Source organism: Pelodiscus sinensis, chromosome 11 (genome assembly GCF_049634645.1).
Source record: "Pelodiscus sinensis isolate JC-2024 chromosome 11, ASM4963464v1, whole genome shotgun sequence".
Taxonomy (NCBI): Eukaryota; Metazoa; Chordata; order Testudines; family Trionychidae; genus Pelodiscus; species Pelodiscus sinensis.
The window spans coordinates 21,021,576-21,037,651 of NC_134721.1; the positions used below are offsets into that span (position 1 = coordinate 21,021,576).

Here is a 16,076-nt window from a genome sequence, read left to right on the forward strand (position 1 = left end):
CAGCCACTGCTGGTCAGTTTCAGCAGCGGCTGAATCAGGATGCCTGGGGCAGAGCAGCTTGGGTGCTGCTGGGTTGGTGCAGTAGCGCCGAGGAGCGGCGGCGCTACTGGACCAACCCAGCAGCACCCCAGCTGCTCTGCCCCAGGTGTCCCCAAGTCAGCCGCTGCTGAAACTGACCAGTGGCTGACTACAGAAAGCCCCTGCCCCGGGCTTCCTGGAATCAGCCGCTGATCAGTTTCAGCAGCGGCTGAATTTGGATGCCAGTTCCGACTTACATACAGATTCAACTTAAGAACAAACCTACAGTCCCTATCTTGTACGTAACCCGGGGACTGCCTGTACTAGCTAAATGAGATCTCAAGTGGTAGAGGGCTGTGGTTTTGGCATTTAGGCCAATGTTCTGGCATCAGTCCCCAACATGAGTGGGTGAGCATTTTATACAGTAATTGTATCTTTTGTCTGAAGCACATGTATTCATTGCATGATGATTTTCAATATTTGCTATTCAGTGAGGTTAGTTAATCAGGCTGACTCAAAGTAACAATATCTGACAATTTCTGAAATTTAAATCCCTTAGCTTTTGAAAGTCTTAACCCCTTTTATTTTTCTTATTATTTGAGTGATCATGTCCATTTTGTTTCACCCATTCCTGCTTTTAAAATAGATGCACCTCCCACTGCTTGAAGATACCTTCTTAATCCTTTCACTCCTAGACAAATGGGCAATACTAGGAGACTGTGAAAGGACACTTTAATACAAGAGAGAAATTCAGATCTGTTTAATTCGTGGTGATCTACTAGGCAATTCAAATCCAATAAGACAAGCATTCATGCGATAGCAAAAATGATGGACTCCCATAAAAGAAATCATCTCAACAGGATGACGGTATTTTTTTTATATGTATACAAAGCTAATCGTTGAAGTGCCACACCAGATTGTGTGCCTAAATGAAAGCACCAAGATTTTTCTATTACCCATTATCTGGACAGATGTTCATAACAAATCATATACATAGTAGCCCAATGTCTCTGACTCTGTAATGCTGAAATGCTGGCTGTTCCCCTCTGGGCGGTGCTGTTGCCTGAGTCATATCCTTCACCTCCTGCCGTGGTGCTCAGCTGATTTCTGTGCTGCTCAGCTGGGCCGCCACAGGGGAGCAAGTGGCACAAGTGGCCGTTTGGGCGCTGCGGTCCCCATGAAGCACAGGGGTGCTGCATGGGGACCATGGAGCCCAAACGTCCGTTTGCACCGCTTGCTCCCACACGACGGCCTAGCTGAGTGGCGCAGAAATCAGCCGAGCGTCACGGTGGGAGGCAAAGGGGGGCAGGGTGGTGATGTACATGGCTGGGGGCGGGGCCTGGATGAGCGTGCATCCCCAACGGAGACAGAGAGGATGGCGGAGGAGAGTGGAGGAGACCGAGAGGAGAATGGAGGAGAGCGGAGAGAGAGTGAGAAGCAGGAGGGGGAGAAGAGAAAGAGGGAGGCAGAGGAAAGCTGAGAGGGAGGGGAGGCAGTAGGAGGAGGAGAAAAAGGGTGAGACGGAACGAGAGACAGGAGGCTCAGGAGAGAAGATCGAGATAGAAAGGGAATAGGATGTGGAGGAGAGACCTGAAAATCCCATCTTATGATGGGCTAATTGGCTAGTGTATGAATAAAAACCAAACAACAAATAGTGCTCAAGAAATATTGGCATGTGCAGACATTTCAGTGGTTTGCTAGCTGTGACCGACTCTGAGCTTGCTGCTTCAAGGCTGCTGTGTCCCTTGAAGCCCATGAGTTTGTCAAAATGTGCTGGAGAAAAACCTGTCTGTAGGTTTTGATGAGGAAAGAAGTCTGCCTTAAATGCCACTACAGTTTTGTTGTAGGATATTAGAGAGACAAGGTGGGTGATATAATATCTTTCATTGGACCAGTTTCTATTGGTGAGAGAGACAAGCTTTCATGCTACACAGAGCTCTTTTTCAGCTCTGTGTAAGCTTAAAAGTTTGTCTCCCTCACCAACAGAAGCTGGTCCAATGAAAGATATGACATCGTCCACCTTGCCTCTCTAAGTATCTTACAACATTAAGTCCCCATACATATTTAAACATCAAGGCAGTACATCAGTGCAGTTTTGTTTTTGTTTTTAACTGTAGATAAACACTCCCCTGGGTGCTTTTCCCTGATGTCCTTCTTTTATCTGCAGACATTGGAGCAGATTCACTCCTGCAGCTTTAAATTCTGTCCACAATGCTCCATAGCAGAAGCCCACTGGTTGGAGCTGCCTGGAGATACATTGAAGTGTCTCTGCTAGGGTTGCCAGATGGTTTAACCAAGCATACCGAACACTCCCCCTCCCGCTTAGTGTGTTATAGAGTTGCCAGGTGTCTGTTATTTTCGCCTCCTGGCAGGGAAAAAAACCCAGAAAATACCAGACATCTCAGGTCTGACATTTTCTGAATTTTTTTACCGGACAGGAGGCAAAAATACTGGACTGTCCGGGTCAATACTGGACTGTCCGGGTCAATACTGAACACCTGGCAACCCGACTCTCTGCCAATATCCTGTAAGCAGGATCTAAAAGAATGGATCCCTTACAGCTATCTGGAAGTGGGGAGAAACCCTGGTTATGTCCATGTAAATATGGTTTGCTCCTGCTTTGCTTAAATGTGTTAGATATTCAGCAGATAAAGTGGTATTTTGCTCATTGTAATCAACTTAATTTGTGACCTGATACCAGCTATGTTTGTATCAAGTGCAGCTAAAATATGGTTACCAATGTTTGCAATTTTGTTGGAATACAGAAAAGTAGGACTGAGCTAAATTGTTCCAAATAAACGAGCACAGTTACCTGAAAGAACCTTTCTAATGTGGGGCTTGACTTTTAGCAGTCAGAGAAGGGGGATGGAAGGTTGTTCTGGTCAGGAGGGTAGATATCAACCTAGTCCAGGAAGGGGCGTCTCTATTCCCCCCTGTTGTTCGAAGAACAGAGCTATATAGGCATCATTAGGTGCCTCTTTCTTATGTTGTTGGTGTTGGAGTTTTTTCTTCTGCCCAGCTTGCTAAGAGTTGAAATCACTGGGAGCTAAAATCACTTGAGACTGATAGGCAGAAATCACAGCCAGAAAGTGGATGGCAGCCGCTGGTGACTGAGAGCCAGAAGGGCAGCAATGGATGTGATGACTGGTCAGCAGAACAGCCATGGCACAATGAGAGGCCAGCAGGGTGATGACAAAGAGGTGAGATTAATGGCCAGCAGGATGGCAGAAAGGAGCAGGAGGATTGCAAGTGATAGCAGAGTGAGTAAGACACCTCTTTACCTCCCCCCAAGCAGGATGGGAGGTGAACTCTGCGGATGCACCTCTGAACTCTGGATCTGCCCTGACCAAGGACAGTGACTGTCAGCAGGGCACAGAGAAGGGTTGGGCATGTAAAGGGGACGTTCTGGGTATGTCTACACATCACAGTTGTTTCGAGATACCAGCGGTATCCCAAAATAGCTACTTTGTGTCTTCACAGGCCACCTGTTATTTCAAAATATTTTTCGAAATAACGGGAGCACTATTTTAGCATCGCGGTAACCCTCATTCCAAGAGGGTTAAGGGATGTCTTCAAATAGCACTTCATTTTGAAATTTGGTGCTGTGTAGACAGCACCAAATTTCGAAATAGCCTATAAGAACTGGAGAGGAAAAGGACATTGCCCAACCTACTTGGGTGGTTAGTGGGTGGAGGCTCAAACCGGTTCTGTTTTGAATGGATGGAGAGGAACTCCTAGATATTGAGCCCAGGCCTGGCAGCTCCTGGCTTCACCTGGCAGAAGGGTTTGCAGTATTTCCTGACCTGTATCTTACTCAGTTCTTTTTCAGTTGGGAGCACCTCTGTCAAAATCTCTCAGTCCGGACCTGATTTATTCCTATTTCTTTTGGCGATCCCACAGCTCTGCCAAGTGCACCTCAGTCTTTTTCAGCACCACTTGTTTATCCCAATCCTGGGCCTCTCCAGTCATGTAGAATTTAGTGTACGATCAAGCTGGTTGCCAGAGCATTATCTTAACAGGCTGTTATCCTCTCCTTTTTGCTTCTTGCACCTTTACTGTAAGCCTCCAGAAACTCAGATACTCGAACTTACCACAGAGATTTCTCCATCTTCCTGGCTCACCTGGGCTTGTTCAATTTCAGCTCATTCTCCTACCTCCATTGCAAAGACATTCTAGAATGTCTTTGGACACTGGCTAAAGCAGACACTCAATTATTTGGTTTCTTTATTGTTCTTTTGGGATTCTCCAGGAGTTATGCTGTCATCAGGACCATTGTATATGGGGTAAACTTTTTTTAATTGAAGAAAACAGGACTAAGCAAACAAAGACGCACTTGCTGACTGCAATTTTATATTCAGATTTGAAAAGTAAATATTTCTGGTTATTAGCAATCAAAATATAACAGATTGGAAAAAATGGCAGAGTAAGTTTAAATAGTTTTGGCCATGTCTCTGTCGGTGTGAAATTGATCCGTGAGGTGTCTATTTACTGGTCTCACTGTTCTTTCTGTTCCCTTTTGCTTGTGCTATCTGAGATTTTTGGTTTTTCTTCTGCTTCTGTTCTTGCATTGAACGGATGCACTTAATGGCTGTCAAAGTCCTTAGTCTAATAAGGAAAATAGAGAGAGGAAAAGGAAGAGGGTAAGGTGTATTGTAACTTGAGGGCAGGTTACCACAAGTACCTGTAAATCAGATCCTAAATATTTCACATGGGAAAAATAAAGGTGTCTTAGAAAAGCACAGTTCAGCCATGTATAAAGATAATATACATATTTTAAAAGACCCCTTAGAAATGGGCTAACCCATTTAAATGCCCAAGACAGTCATAATTATGTCTTATTTCACTTGACCCAACACATCTAAGACTAATATATACACCCAATGGAGCACCGATTAGAAGATAGGAGGGTAATAGATTAGTCTTAACTGGAAGGATTGGTGCAAAGTATACACAAACCAAAGCAGAAACATAAGGTTGAATTTAGCTCTCCATTATACCAGAGAATTGCCTATTAAATCAACTAGTCCTATTTGAGGAGGATTACATTAGCATGAATTAAGGATATGCACATTTGGGCCCACAGCAGCTACAGGAGGAGTTACATTTTGGTACATGCTGCTATTCATATTGTAATCCAAACTTGTAGGGCAGTGTAGACATGCCCTTTTAGCAGAATTCAGCCTCTGAAACCTCATTTTAGGCTTTGATAGGCTTGTGGGCTAAAATTCTGGCCTGATGTATATACATGAGCAGATTCCAGTTGTGTCCAATTAGAGATTCACTGGCAAATGTCAGTGGAATTTAGCCCACAGAAATTTAGAGTTGGGTAAGGTCCATTGTATGACCATGTTCACCTATTCACCCAGAGCTGTTCTCTGGTACACACAGTCAATTGCTTTGCCTAGGCTAGTTCTAAATTACTCAAGGGATAGAGTTTCTATCCCAGGCAGATTATCCTACAATCTGAGACCTCACTGGGAGGACTTTTTTTTTACTAATAATCACCCTACATGCTATCTTTTTCACTTTCATCCCATTGTTCCTCATTAAATCCCATGGGCCACTGTAAAGAATTTCTTATCCTTCTTCAGGACCTTAATGGTGTTTGACTGAAAAGGTTCTACATATTTAGGGTGCCTACAATTTAGACAAAACCCCTCTAAATCTAAGATAAGCCATCTTGCATTTTCCAGATGAGGTGGATATTTCTCCAGACACATCACTTATTAAGGGCTTCACAGGTAAAAATTCAGATTCCCTTTGCCTCCTTATTGTGAAAACACTAAGAAAACTGCATCATAATTTAAACAGAATTAATTTGCAAGTGGCTTTCCACAAGACAGTTCTATTTTTCTCCTTTCAGGAAAGCATGTTTTTTAAAATTTCCCAGGAATGACTATCCAGTCTGTTTTACGTCAGTCAGGTTTTAATATGGCCTACTGTGGCATGACAGATGTAATCAATCAGAATAAGAAATATAAGGGTCCAATATCTAAAAGATGATGTACTGGTCAGCTGAACTACAGGAGCATGGGCCCTCTCCACTTCTCTGCGGGCTTTCCTCACCCACTCATAGCTCCATAAATCTACCAGAGTGCCCCTCAGGCATGTCTTCACTAGAATTGGCATGTCTTCACTAGACCTGCTAATTTGAACCCTGGAAGATTGACAATTGCAGCTTTGATCTTCTCAAAGACTTCCTAAAGTGTGGACAGCACCAAAAGTTGAGTTAAGGTACAATTAGTGTAGCTGAAATTGCGTATCTTAATTCGACCTTATTCCATAGTGTAGATAAACCCTCAGTGTGCCGTACACCTGACCTGTTTTACCCTTTATTAACTCTGTTGATGGACCTCTCCTAAGCAGATCATATATTTATGCTGAATGCTGAGTCAATTGAGTGATGGACAGGCATGGAAATTATGTTAAGACGTCAAATAAACTTTTTTTCATTTATTTGAATTTGGGCAATCACAGTTATGGAAGCCACTGATGGTAAATTAATCTGAAACACCAAGATAACTCATCAGACCATCCAGCACTTCTGAAATATTAGGAAAACATTCATCATTCCTAACTGATCCCCACAATCATCCTGCCATCAGTACCAGCCATCATATTTCTAAAATGCCCATCGCCATAATATCTCAGCATATTGCACTAGTCTAATGCATGAGATGTCTTCTTCCACTGGCTAGTTCAGTGATTATGGAGTCTCCTAATATTTCACGACTACAAGGGTTCTCTTTCAGCTAACATGTTTGAAATCCATGCTTATGTGCTGAAGGTGCCAGATTCATTTCCAGTTCATGACAACAGCGTCTGTTGATCTATGTGGCCACGGTTCATTATGGCTCAGAGAACAACCCATGAAATCAATGAACCCACATTCAGTGTTTCCTGTAAGCTCTGTGCTTGTGTAGCTATTCAGGAGAGAGTCAGCTACCACCCAGCTGATTAGCAGCTAGGTTTGTGCACCATCATTAGAGAAAGTCACACATGCCTCAGTGCACATAAAAAAAATTATTCCATGCATAGCTGAGAAAAAAATTCTGCATATGAGTGGAAATAATTAGAGAGAGGATTGAAGCCAATTCTTGCTATGATGCAAGCCCATTGACTTCAGTGGGAACAACTGAGGGCAGAACTGGGCCCAATGACAGAATACTGCTCTGGGCTTCCAAAGCTCCATTACGTTGCCTCCCACGAGTAAAGCATCTGATCCTAGCTCAGTTCCATGGTCACTGTTCTAAAGTCAGCAACTGCTGAGACGTACCAAACGATATCATGAAATCCAAATGGAATCAGTGGGTGAAGAGGACGCAAAGGAGAGACCCCTCCCCCCCGCCCTGATCTAGTCCCTCTTCAGTCCAAACAAGGAGTGTTTAAAAGTTCAACTTCACTAACATAGCGGTACAGGCACCAAGAACAGAGGGCAAGTCTTCCTGAGGATCTCTGTGCATCACCACATTCCCTTGAGCACTTTTAAGGAAGGTTTGAATTACAGAGTTGCTCTTTCCATTAAACTTGCCACTCCTGCTATAGCAAGTTATCGCCTAAGTGGAGGAAGAGAGATGCATCTTAATCTAAAAAGACATCAATCCTTTCCGTAGCTTCTCCCTGCACCAATTTTTAAAAAATGTAGTTTTATGATCAGGATTAGAGAAGAACTAGCAGAAACCCCAGGAGGCCTGCAAAACAAATCACACCCATGGCCTTTCTCTAAAGACCAAGCCCTTTGTGTAAAAAAAAAAGTGTTCAATAGAGAGCAGCTAACAGGGACTTTACTGAATGCATCTGCAGATGCTTCAGCTGATTCCTGGTTTTGTAGTGAGCAGCCTTCCCTGGGACAGCTACTTACAGCTTTAGCTTTGAGCGAGAAGCATTTTCCCCCTTGGGCACTGAGAGAGGCTCTTCACTACTTTTCTCCACTGAATCTTCTTCATTCTTCAATTTGTCCTGGTCAGGGTCCTCTACAGGGATAGCACTGCCGAGACAAAAAGAATTGCATTTGGCACTATCTGCTACCATCCCAAGGCCTCTGTTCTGAATTGTCAGAGGAGGGCCAAAACCACACATCCAGACATGAACACTGTACATCTAGACTGCTCCCTCTTGTGCAAGAGAATATGCAAATGAGACAAAGCAGTGAATATCGGTACGCCTCATTTGTATATTTAATGAGCCGCCACTTTTGCACAAGGGGCTTTTGTGCAAAAAGGAGCCATCTACATTGCTCCTTTTTGTGCAAAACCCCACTCTTGTGCAAGAGCCGTTCTTCCTGAAAAAAAAGTGGCAGAACGGCTATTGCGCAAGAGGGGGGTTTTGTGCAAAAAGGACCCGTATAGATGGCTCCTTTTTGCGCAAAAGCCCCGTGTGCAAAAATGGCAGCTCATTAAGTATGCAAATGAGGTGTGGTGATATTCAAAGCCAGGAACCGGAATCTGGTGCCTTGACTGCAAGATCATCATCTTACATCTTGAAGAATGAGATTTTGTAACACTTATTACTTAAGCCTAAACAGCTGCTAAAATATTGGGTCCAAACTTACCCAGACCTTTTTAGGAATTTCATCAGTAGCCAAATGGATGGGGGCCACATGGTCTGGTAGACAGGGCACTGGACTGGGAGTCAGGAGAGCTGTATTTTATTCCCAGCTCTATCATTGACTAGGCTTGTGATCTCAGGTAAATCGCCTCTCTGAGGGTATGTCTACACTGCCCCCCTAGTTCGAACTAGGGGGGGTAATGTAGTCATATGGAGTTGCAAATGAAGCCCGGGATTTGAATTTCCCGGGCTTCATTTGCATAAAGCTGGCCGGCGCCATTTTTAAATGCCGGCTAGGTCGGACCCCGTGCCGCGCGGCTACACACGGCATGGACTAGCTAGTTCGGATTAGGCTTCTTAATCCAAAATAGCTGTACACATTCCACAAGGCATACAGCTAGTTCGGATAGGAAGCCTAATCTGAACTAGCTAGTCCATGCCGCGTGTAGCCGCGTGGCACGGGGTCCGACTTAGCTGGTATTTAAAAATGGCACCGGCCGGCTTTATGCAAATGAAGCCCGGGAAATTCAAATCCCGGGCTTCATTTGCAACTCCGTATGACTACATTACCCCCCCCTAGTTCAAACCAGGGGGGTAGTGTAGACATACCCTGAGTCTGGTAAGGTGTTAGGGATGGGTTCCCTCCAGAAGATCTCAATTTCTAGCTCCCTCCAGAAGGTCACAGTGACTCATGAGGGAGATACCATAGACCCATAGATAGCACCCCGTGCCTGAAGATTTGGATACTGTTTCCAGTTGCACCATTGCCTCACTTATGAGAAAAGGTGAACCCTGAACACCAGTTTCCTCACGTGAAAGGGAGACAATTCTATTTATCCATCCTTGTAAAGCACTTTCAGATTATCCTGTTAAGGAGGGCTGGCTATGAGCCCCTGTTTGTTTTTGCAGAGTGATTCATGAAAATTAAACCAGAGCCAGTAGTGTGGTGTAGATTTTAGGGGTGCTTTGCTTCAGTAATGGGAAGTTGGCACTGTTTGCAGAACAGAGGCAGGGGGGAAATCACATGTAAGAATAGAAAAGAACAAGATGAGACAAAAGTCGAGTTTGGGGCTTATTGACCGTAACAATTTCCTTTTAAAATGCATTTTTCCTAACTAGTTCTCTGTACCCTTTTTAGCTCCCAGATAAAGCAGCAGAGCTTTACAAGAAACCTAATTTCCAGAAGGCTTCTAAAGGGTGAAGTGAATAGTGAAACTTCATTACACTGAATGGGGATGATAGCTTTTGTGTAATGAAGTGATGAGCAGAGCCCATTATGAAATCCACCTGTGATCACATTCTCTTGTTAAGGGAGAATGCATACCTTGTAATAGCATCTTATCTTGTGCCATTTTTTTTCCTGGCTAAATTAATTCATAAGCCTTATTACTTGCGATCCCAGCAGGTTTCAGAGGCACTAGTGCTAAATCGTACTTGAAACAGGCCATCTGGATCAACATTATCATATTTTGTCCAAGTAAAGACTGCACTGGCCACACCTCTAAACATCTTTAAAACTCTAAAGTATCATGCATTCAATATTCGCCTCCCACAACCCTTACACCCAGTACAAGCCATCAGTGAGTTGGCTGAATATACATACCAGGCCCTATGATTGCCATTGGGCTGAGAAATGAGGATCCATCTCTTCTGCAGCTTTGCTGTGCTTTAATCGGGGGGGGGGGGGGGTTACTCAGTTTTTCAGGATAGGGTTCACAGAGGAATAATTTTTGTATCCCTACAGAAGACTTACATGCTTGGTGGGGTCTCCCTCGGCTATAAGTAGCTGTCTGCACACTGTAATGCAGGGCTACTCAACTTTGGAAGCCCTGGGGGCCACAATGATACTCACAGCACATGCTGAGGGCCCAGAGGCATAGCGAGGGTGCTATGCGCCCGGGGGCAAAGGCAAAATTTGCGCCCCACTGCTGCGCAGTGTGTCCCCGAACCTGGCACATGGCTGAGCCTGACCCTGGGGGTGGAGGGAAGCTTGTGCCGCATCTTCCCCCACCTACTCCAGTTTGGAGCCGGGCCCCCACATGCACGCACTAACCTGCGGAGATGAAGGAGAGTCAGGCTGGGGGTGGAGAGGAAGGGAGGAGGCTCCAGAAAGTGGTGGCAGGCGGAGGAGGAGCAGGCAAGCTGAGAGATGATAGGGAGGGGGGACTAAATTGGCAGCCCCTCCCAGCGTGGCACCCGGGGGCAACTGCCCCCCCCAACATCCCCTCGCTACACCACTGCGAGAGCTGCAACTTAAGTGTGGTTGTATATACATGCAAATATATATGCACATAGCTCCTTTCACACTGATAGGCATAAATACAACGATTAAGCCTTAAGCCAGGGTGCTGGACCCAAAGCTTTGCCAGTGTAAGCCAATCAGCACATCTCAGGCTCTGCCCACCAGGCTAAGCAGCCAGCACTTCCCACAATGTCCCAGTGCTCATGGCACCTCCTCCCTGTACCCATATGTTCCAGCCAGCCCATCCTCTTGTGTCTTTCAATGCTCCCCCGCCTGGGAGACACCTTGCCGTTGTGGAGCATGCTCCCCATGGAGGCCATGTTCAAAAGATCCCACCCACGGGCCACATGTTGAGCCCCGCATATACCCAAACTGAACTACGGGCTGCAAACAAATGGGCCACGGGCCACGTGTTGAGAAGCCCTGCTGTAATGCATTGAAATTAGTCAGATCTTTCATTCTCCTTCACTACAACTGGAGTTTTGCTATATCCAGGGTCACGAAGTCACAGTGACCCACCTAGCTGAGGTTTTTCTAAGGCACCTGTTATGGTTGTAGCATCTCTGTGCGCATATCAACAGATTCTATAGGAGGACGAGAGAGGGACACTAAAGTTAGAAGTGAAACTGATGAGCAATACATGTCCAGAGGGACTCTACACACTGAATAGAGGAGTGCAGAGTGACTACACATCACTGGCATCCCATAAGTGGATGCACCTCTTTGAGAGATACCCCAATCAGCCTGCTTTATGAGATCCTTGTGAGGAAGATATTAAAACTTTATTCCCATTTTGTAGCAACCTGATTGTTACTAGAGTGTGGAAAATCACAGTTTGGTGGAGGATCTCTGAATTAAGAGGGGAAATGCTTTGGGCTTTATTTTTCACTGCTTGCCTCATTTTATCTTAGATTGTTCCTGATAAAACAAAATGAGATTTCTTGCTGAAGTGCCCGTAAACAGACTTGCAGCTCAAGTCACAAATTGCTGCTGTCCAAGGGCAGCCAACCACTCACAGGTGAGACTGTGCCTTGGAGCTGCTACTCTTTCCAATCAAAAGCTAACAGCTTCAATTTCCAGTGCTCCAGCTGCCGTGGCCTGTTACAGTACTTAGATACTGATGAAGTCTTGGGCATAATGTAAGGAGATGCTTAACCATGTTAACAGGAATTGCCATGGCTAAACTGATCCCCAGGCTGGAGAAAATGTGTTCAGAGGGGCTTCAGGGTTTTGTCATCTTCCTGGGCAGCATGGGTGTAGGTGGATGTACACCCCCATCAAATAAAACCTTTAATTTCCAAGAAGCAATAGTCTGTATTGCAACTGGCAAGTTTTTTCATTATTTTTGTCAGAATAATGGACAGACTTAGATCACATTTATATAATTAACAGGTCTTTCCAGTTAACGGCACCAAATGCGTGTCACTGATCATATTGTGTGCAAGGGTGACTTTACCTGAGGAGACTTCTGGGCCTGCTACAAAGAAGAGGCCAATGGAACAGCAAGTCTGATATATATTTTACATGGCCAGCTATACCCCTGTGCTCAGAGCACTAAAGGGAGGCTGCCTATTAGGCTCAAACAAACTCATCCTAGATGACCTGTTCATTACCCAGGCTAGAGTGCGTAGGGCAATTAGTAGTCTCTTTTTTTCTGTTCCTTCTAACAATGCCCACTTTATTCCGAAGTTGGAGGCACCGTGATTGAGCGGCAAAGATGAAGGACTGGGAGACAAGAGAGCTGGACTTTGTTCAGAGATTTGCAAGGAAGACCCATGGCCACAGTGCATTGCAGGAGATGAAGTTTAGCTGAAGAACCCAGCCCAGGCAGGAGAATGGAGCCTGCAACCAAACGCTCATTCATGCCAAGGCAACATATCCAAACTGAAATAATTTAGTTTACAGCCAAAAACAAACAAACAAAAAAAACCTTTTCAATTTTGGGGCATCTGATGGGGGAAAGGGGAAAAAACCCAAAACGTTTCCAGAGAAAGATGACACTTCTTCAAAAGGTTCATTCTGTCAAAAACTAAAGTTTCCATTGAAAACCAGTTTTGACAGAATTTTTTTTTTGACCAGCTGTACTTGTACTGACTTGACACATGATTTTCCCTAAAGAATGGATGCAATGACACTTTTCCACTGTAGTAAAGTGCTCTGAGAGCCATGAATGAAAAGCATCCTATAAAGTGTTATAAAGCCAAGGAAATCCTTCATGCCAGCATAGACTCTTGCCATCTGGTACATGAGCAAGAAATTGCTCTGTGGTTGCATTCGATGGGAGAGGATTTCCTGTGGTTTTAAGCACAAAGATCAATGAGAACTCAAGTTCTCTAAAGAACTGGACTCTGTTTTCAGTGAGTTGTGCTTTTCGGGGACTATTTCCACAAAATTAATGCTTAAAGTAACATTCTCAAGATTCTCCCATATGGTTCTTCGACCGTTTCCTCCAGAACACAGAAAAATGGAAGCACCAACAAGGAAATGAAATACAAAAATGAATGTCCAAAGGGAAGAAAAACTGGGATCAAATCAACATGGGCTTATCCAAGAGCCTTTAAAAAGCAGAAGTTGTTTTGGGTTGATATGGGGAGATGTTAGTAAGTTTCACTCCCCTATGCATATGAAGGGCTATTGAAACTTCCAACAACAGTAACAAAGCTCCAAATGACCCACCTATGGACATGATTTGCAGACAGTCTCCTTTGTTCCCTCCATTACTTGCTTTAATTTGAAAGCATTTTAACTATTAGCTAAGTCCCAGTCTGTGTCACCGCACTCAATTATTCACAGCAATGGACAGAGACATTGACAGACTGCGCTGGCATTAATGCAGTTTAGGACCGGGGGCGGCTAGCTCTTTGATAATTTATTACAGCCGATTATGCAGACCAGCAGAAACTCGGGGACTTTACTTACAATAAATGTGCACTGCATAATCCATCACTACCTGAAACATTAACTGGATAACCCAGTTCCTTAGTCTCAGTGGGATTTAAGGCGCCAGTGACTGCATGAGTCACAGTCTTGTACTGTTTTCTGCATAGCCTTTCCTGGGATAAATTTCACTGTAGGGCATTCAGTGCAATAGCAAAACTATTGCAATATTATTTGTGTTCATAAAAATAATAGCAATAGCATTGAGAAGAAACAGGGAACTCAGACTCAAGAGCTGAGCAAATCTCATGACTTCTGCATATTTTGCTGCTGTCATGTTGAGCCTTTAAAATATACACTACTAAATGGGCAGTACTCTAGGAAGCTCAATTGCATCTATTTGTTTTATGCCAAAACCATTGTGTAGTCACTTTCCTCTCAGTCCCCCTCTCTGACTTATTTCAAAAAGAAAAATATGAAATGCTTGTTATGAATTCTTAGGAATCCACGTGGGTGGAGTGAGATATGGATCTGTCTTTAAATGTTTCATAAACAGTTCAGCTACCTTTGACTTTCCCTGAAAACTCAGTGCCAGAGATTTGTCTCACCGACCTTCACACTGACAGACTTTCCTTTTTTTTTGCCACTTTCTAGCATTCCTTTTCTATGTTGAATACATCCTATTACACAAGCCAATCATCTTATTTTCCTGTCCACACCCCATGCAGTTCACAATGGCATGCACAGAAGAGAACACAGAGGTGGTGCTTTTCCATTACTGACTTACTGGCTGAATGAGGCAGCCTGGTTTTGTTTTCGTCTGTTTGTTTTTTAAAAGACACCACCACCAGCCTGCATTAAATCTTTGGGAGACTCCAGCCAGTGACTGCAGCCCTTGTTCTCTTCTTGTTTAGGGCAAGCTTTCTTGCAATTATTATGTTCATTGTAAAACTAGGTGGCCTGACCTCTCCTTCTGTATAGCCTCACATCTCCAACCCACTCTCAAGTCAACTTCAGCACAACTAAACGCCTCATCGCCTCTCCTTTCTCCATCACCAGATATGCCATCCTCCCCTCACCTGTGTTTGGAAACAGACTTAGCCCTGTTCATCTGCCTCACCACTCTGGGTTGTTGCCAATCCCTGTTTGTTCTTCCACTGCAGCATCTAGCCCATCTGTGCCTTTTTCTCCAGCCTGACAGCTAAAAGACTTGCCATTTAGTGAGCCATCCTCCCTGACTCACTTGCACCTGCAGTAGCCTCTGCACCAGGCTGCTGATCAGGGTTCCACAGCTGAGGCAGGAGGGAAGAATGTTGCCTTACATACATGTATGCTTTTTCCACACTTCATGTTTCAGCAGAAGGGAAAGCAGAAGCCCTTGGGAACAAACAGCTATACCTCACTCCCATTGTTGCGAGCAAATATATTTGTGACTGTAGGAGGGGTTGGTGGAGAAGAGACACATTCCTCCTCATTTCTCCCACCCGTCTTCCCTCAACCCCCAAATTCGACATGTTCTGCAGGGAGAACAAATGCTATGCAGCCACAATGCAATGTTTCTCTGCTTCCTCCCTTATCTCAGCCTCATCCGTCAGGCCGAGTGTAAGATCACGGACAAGCCCCAGTGACGTAAAATGGCTTCCTGATTCTTACAGCTCTGCACTGAGACCTCTTGTTATCAGCATGCTACCGCCCCACTCTGATGGGATGCACGCTGAAACATGGGGCTGTCTGGGGCTCTTCAGCGTTCTGCCCCTGGGGTTCATGAAATGCTGCACAATCTGAAATCCAGCACACATCACTCGGCGGGTACTCCCTGCAACACAACACCCCCGAGCTATACCTGAGTCTTGTGCCATCACTGGCCTTCTTCACAGACCCTGGCCCCTACAGACCTCTGAATGTCATCACATTTGGTTAGCGCTTGGCTGTGATCTAAGTCTCTCCAGATGAGATTCTTCTGCCATCATTTCGATCCAGTTTATCTATTCTATGCCTTTATTTTAAGGCTACCAGGTTGTCCCTATTCTCCTGCACAGTGCACTCACCCTTACGTGTAGGCTCCCAAATCCATTCCAAATGCACTGAGGCCGGGAGCACACTCGGACTGGGGTCAAATCTATCCCAAGTTTAGGCCTTTTGATGTCAATGGAAACAGAGCGGGGAGGTATGTGGACCAGTGTGCTTTGCATTTACTCCTGCCTAACCATTACCCGCACCCCACAGCTTATATAGCAAAGTAGCGCGGACTGTCTCCCACGCTGGATGCACGGACCTCGCCTCCCCTAGGGAAGCGGTGTGTGGAATGGGCATGCTCTGAGTCAGCAGGTTTCCTCAGTGCTCTGAGAATGCATTTTATTAAACCTTTATATCCAAACACACCACGAGGAGC

The 16,076-nt window shown here is 44.9% G+C and overlaps 1 protein-coding gene across 3 annotated transcripts in view; it reads right to left on the reverse strand.

The window, feature by feature from the left end:
- Positions 1-4,348: 4,348 nt before the first annotated feature.
- C11H3orf20 (chromosome 11 C3orf20 homolog) overlaps positions 4,349-16,076 on the reverse strand; it is a 60,061-nt gene continuing 48,333 nt past the window's right edge. For 2 of the 3 annotated variants that reach the window (XM_025189546.2, XM_025189550.2), the window contains exons 15-16: positions 7,880-8,005; positions 4,349-4,623 (exon numbers count right to left, since the gene is read on the reverse strand). In XM_025189546.2, the coding sequence (XP_025045331.2) occupies positions 4,500-4,623; positions 7,880-8,005 (250 nt within the window). In that variant the 3' untranslated portion in view covers positions 4,349-4,499. The remainder of the gene's footprint in view (positions 4,624-7,879; positions 8,006-16,076) is intronic. The other variant, XM_075938761.1, reaches the window with a different exon arrangement.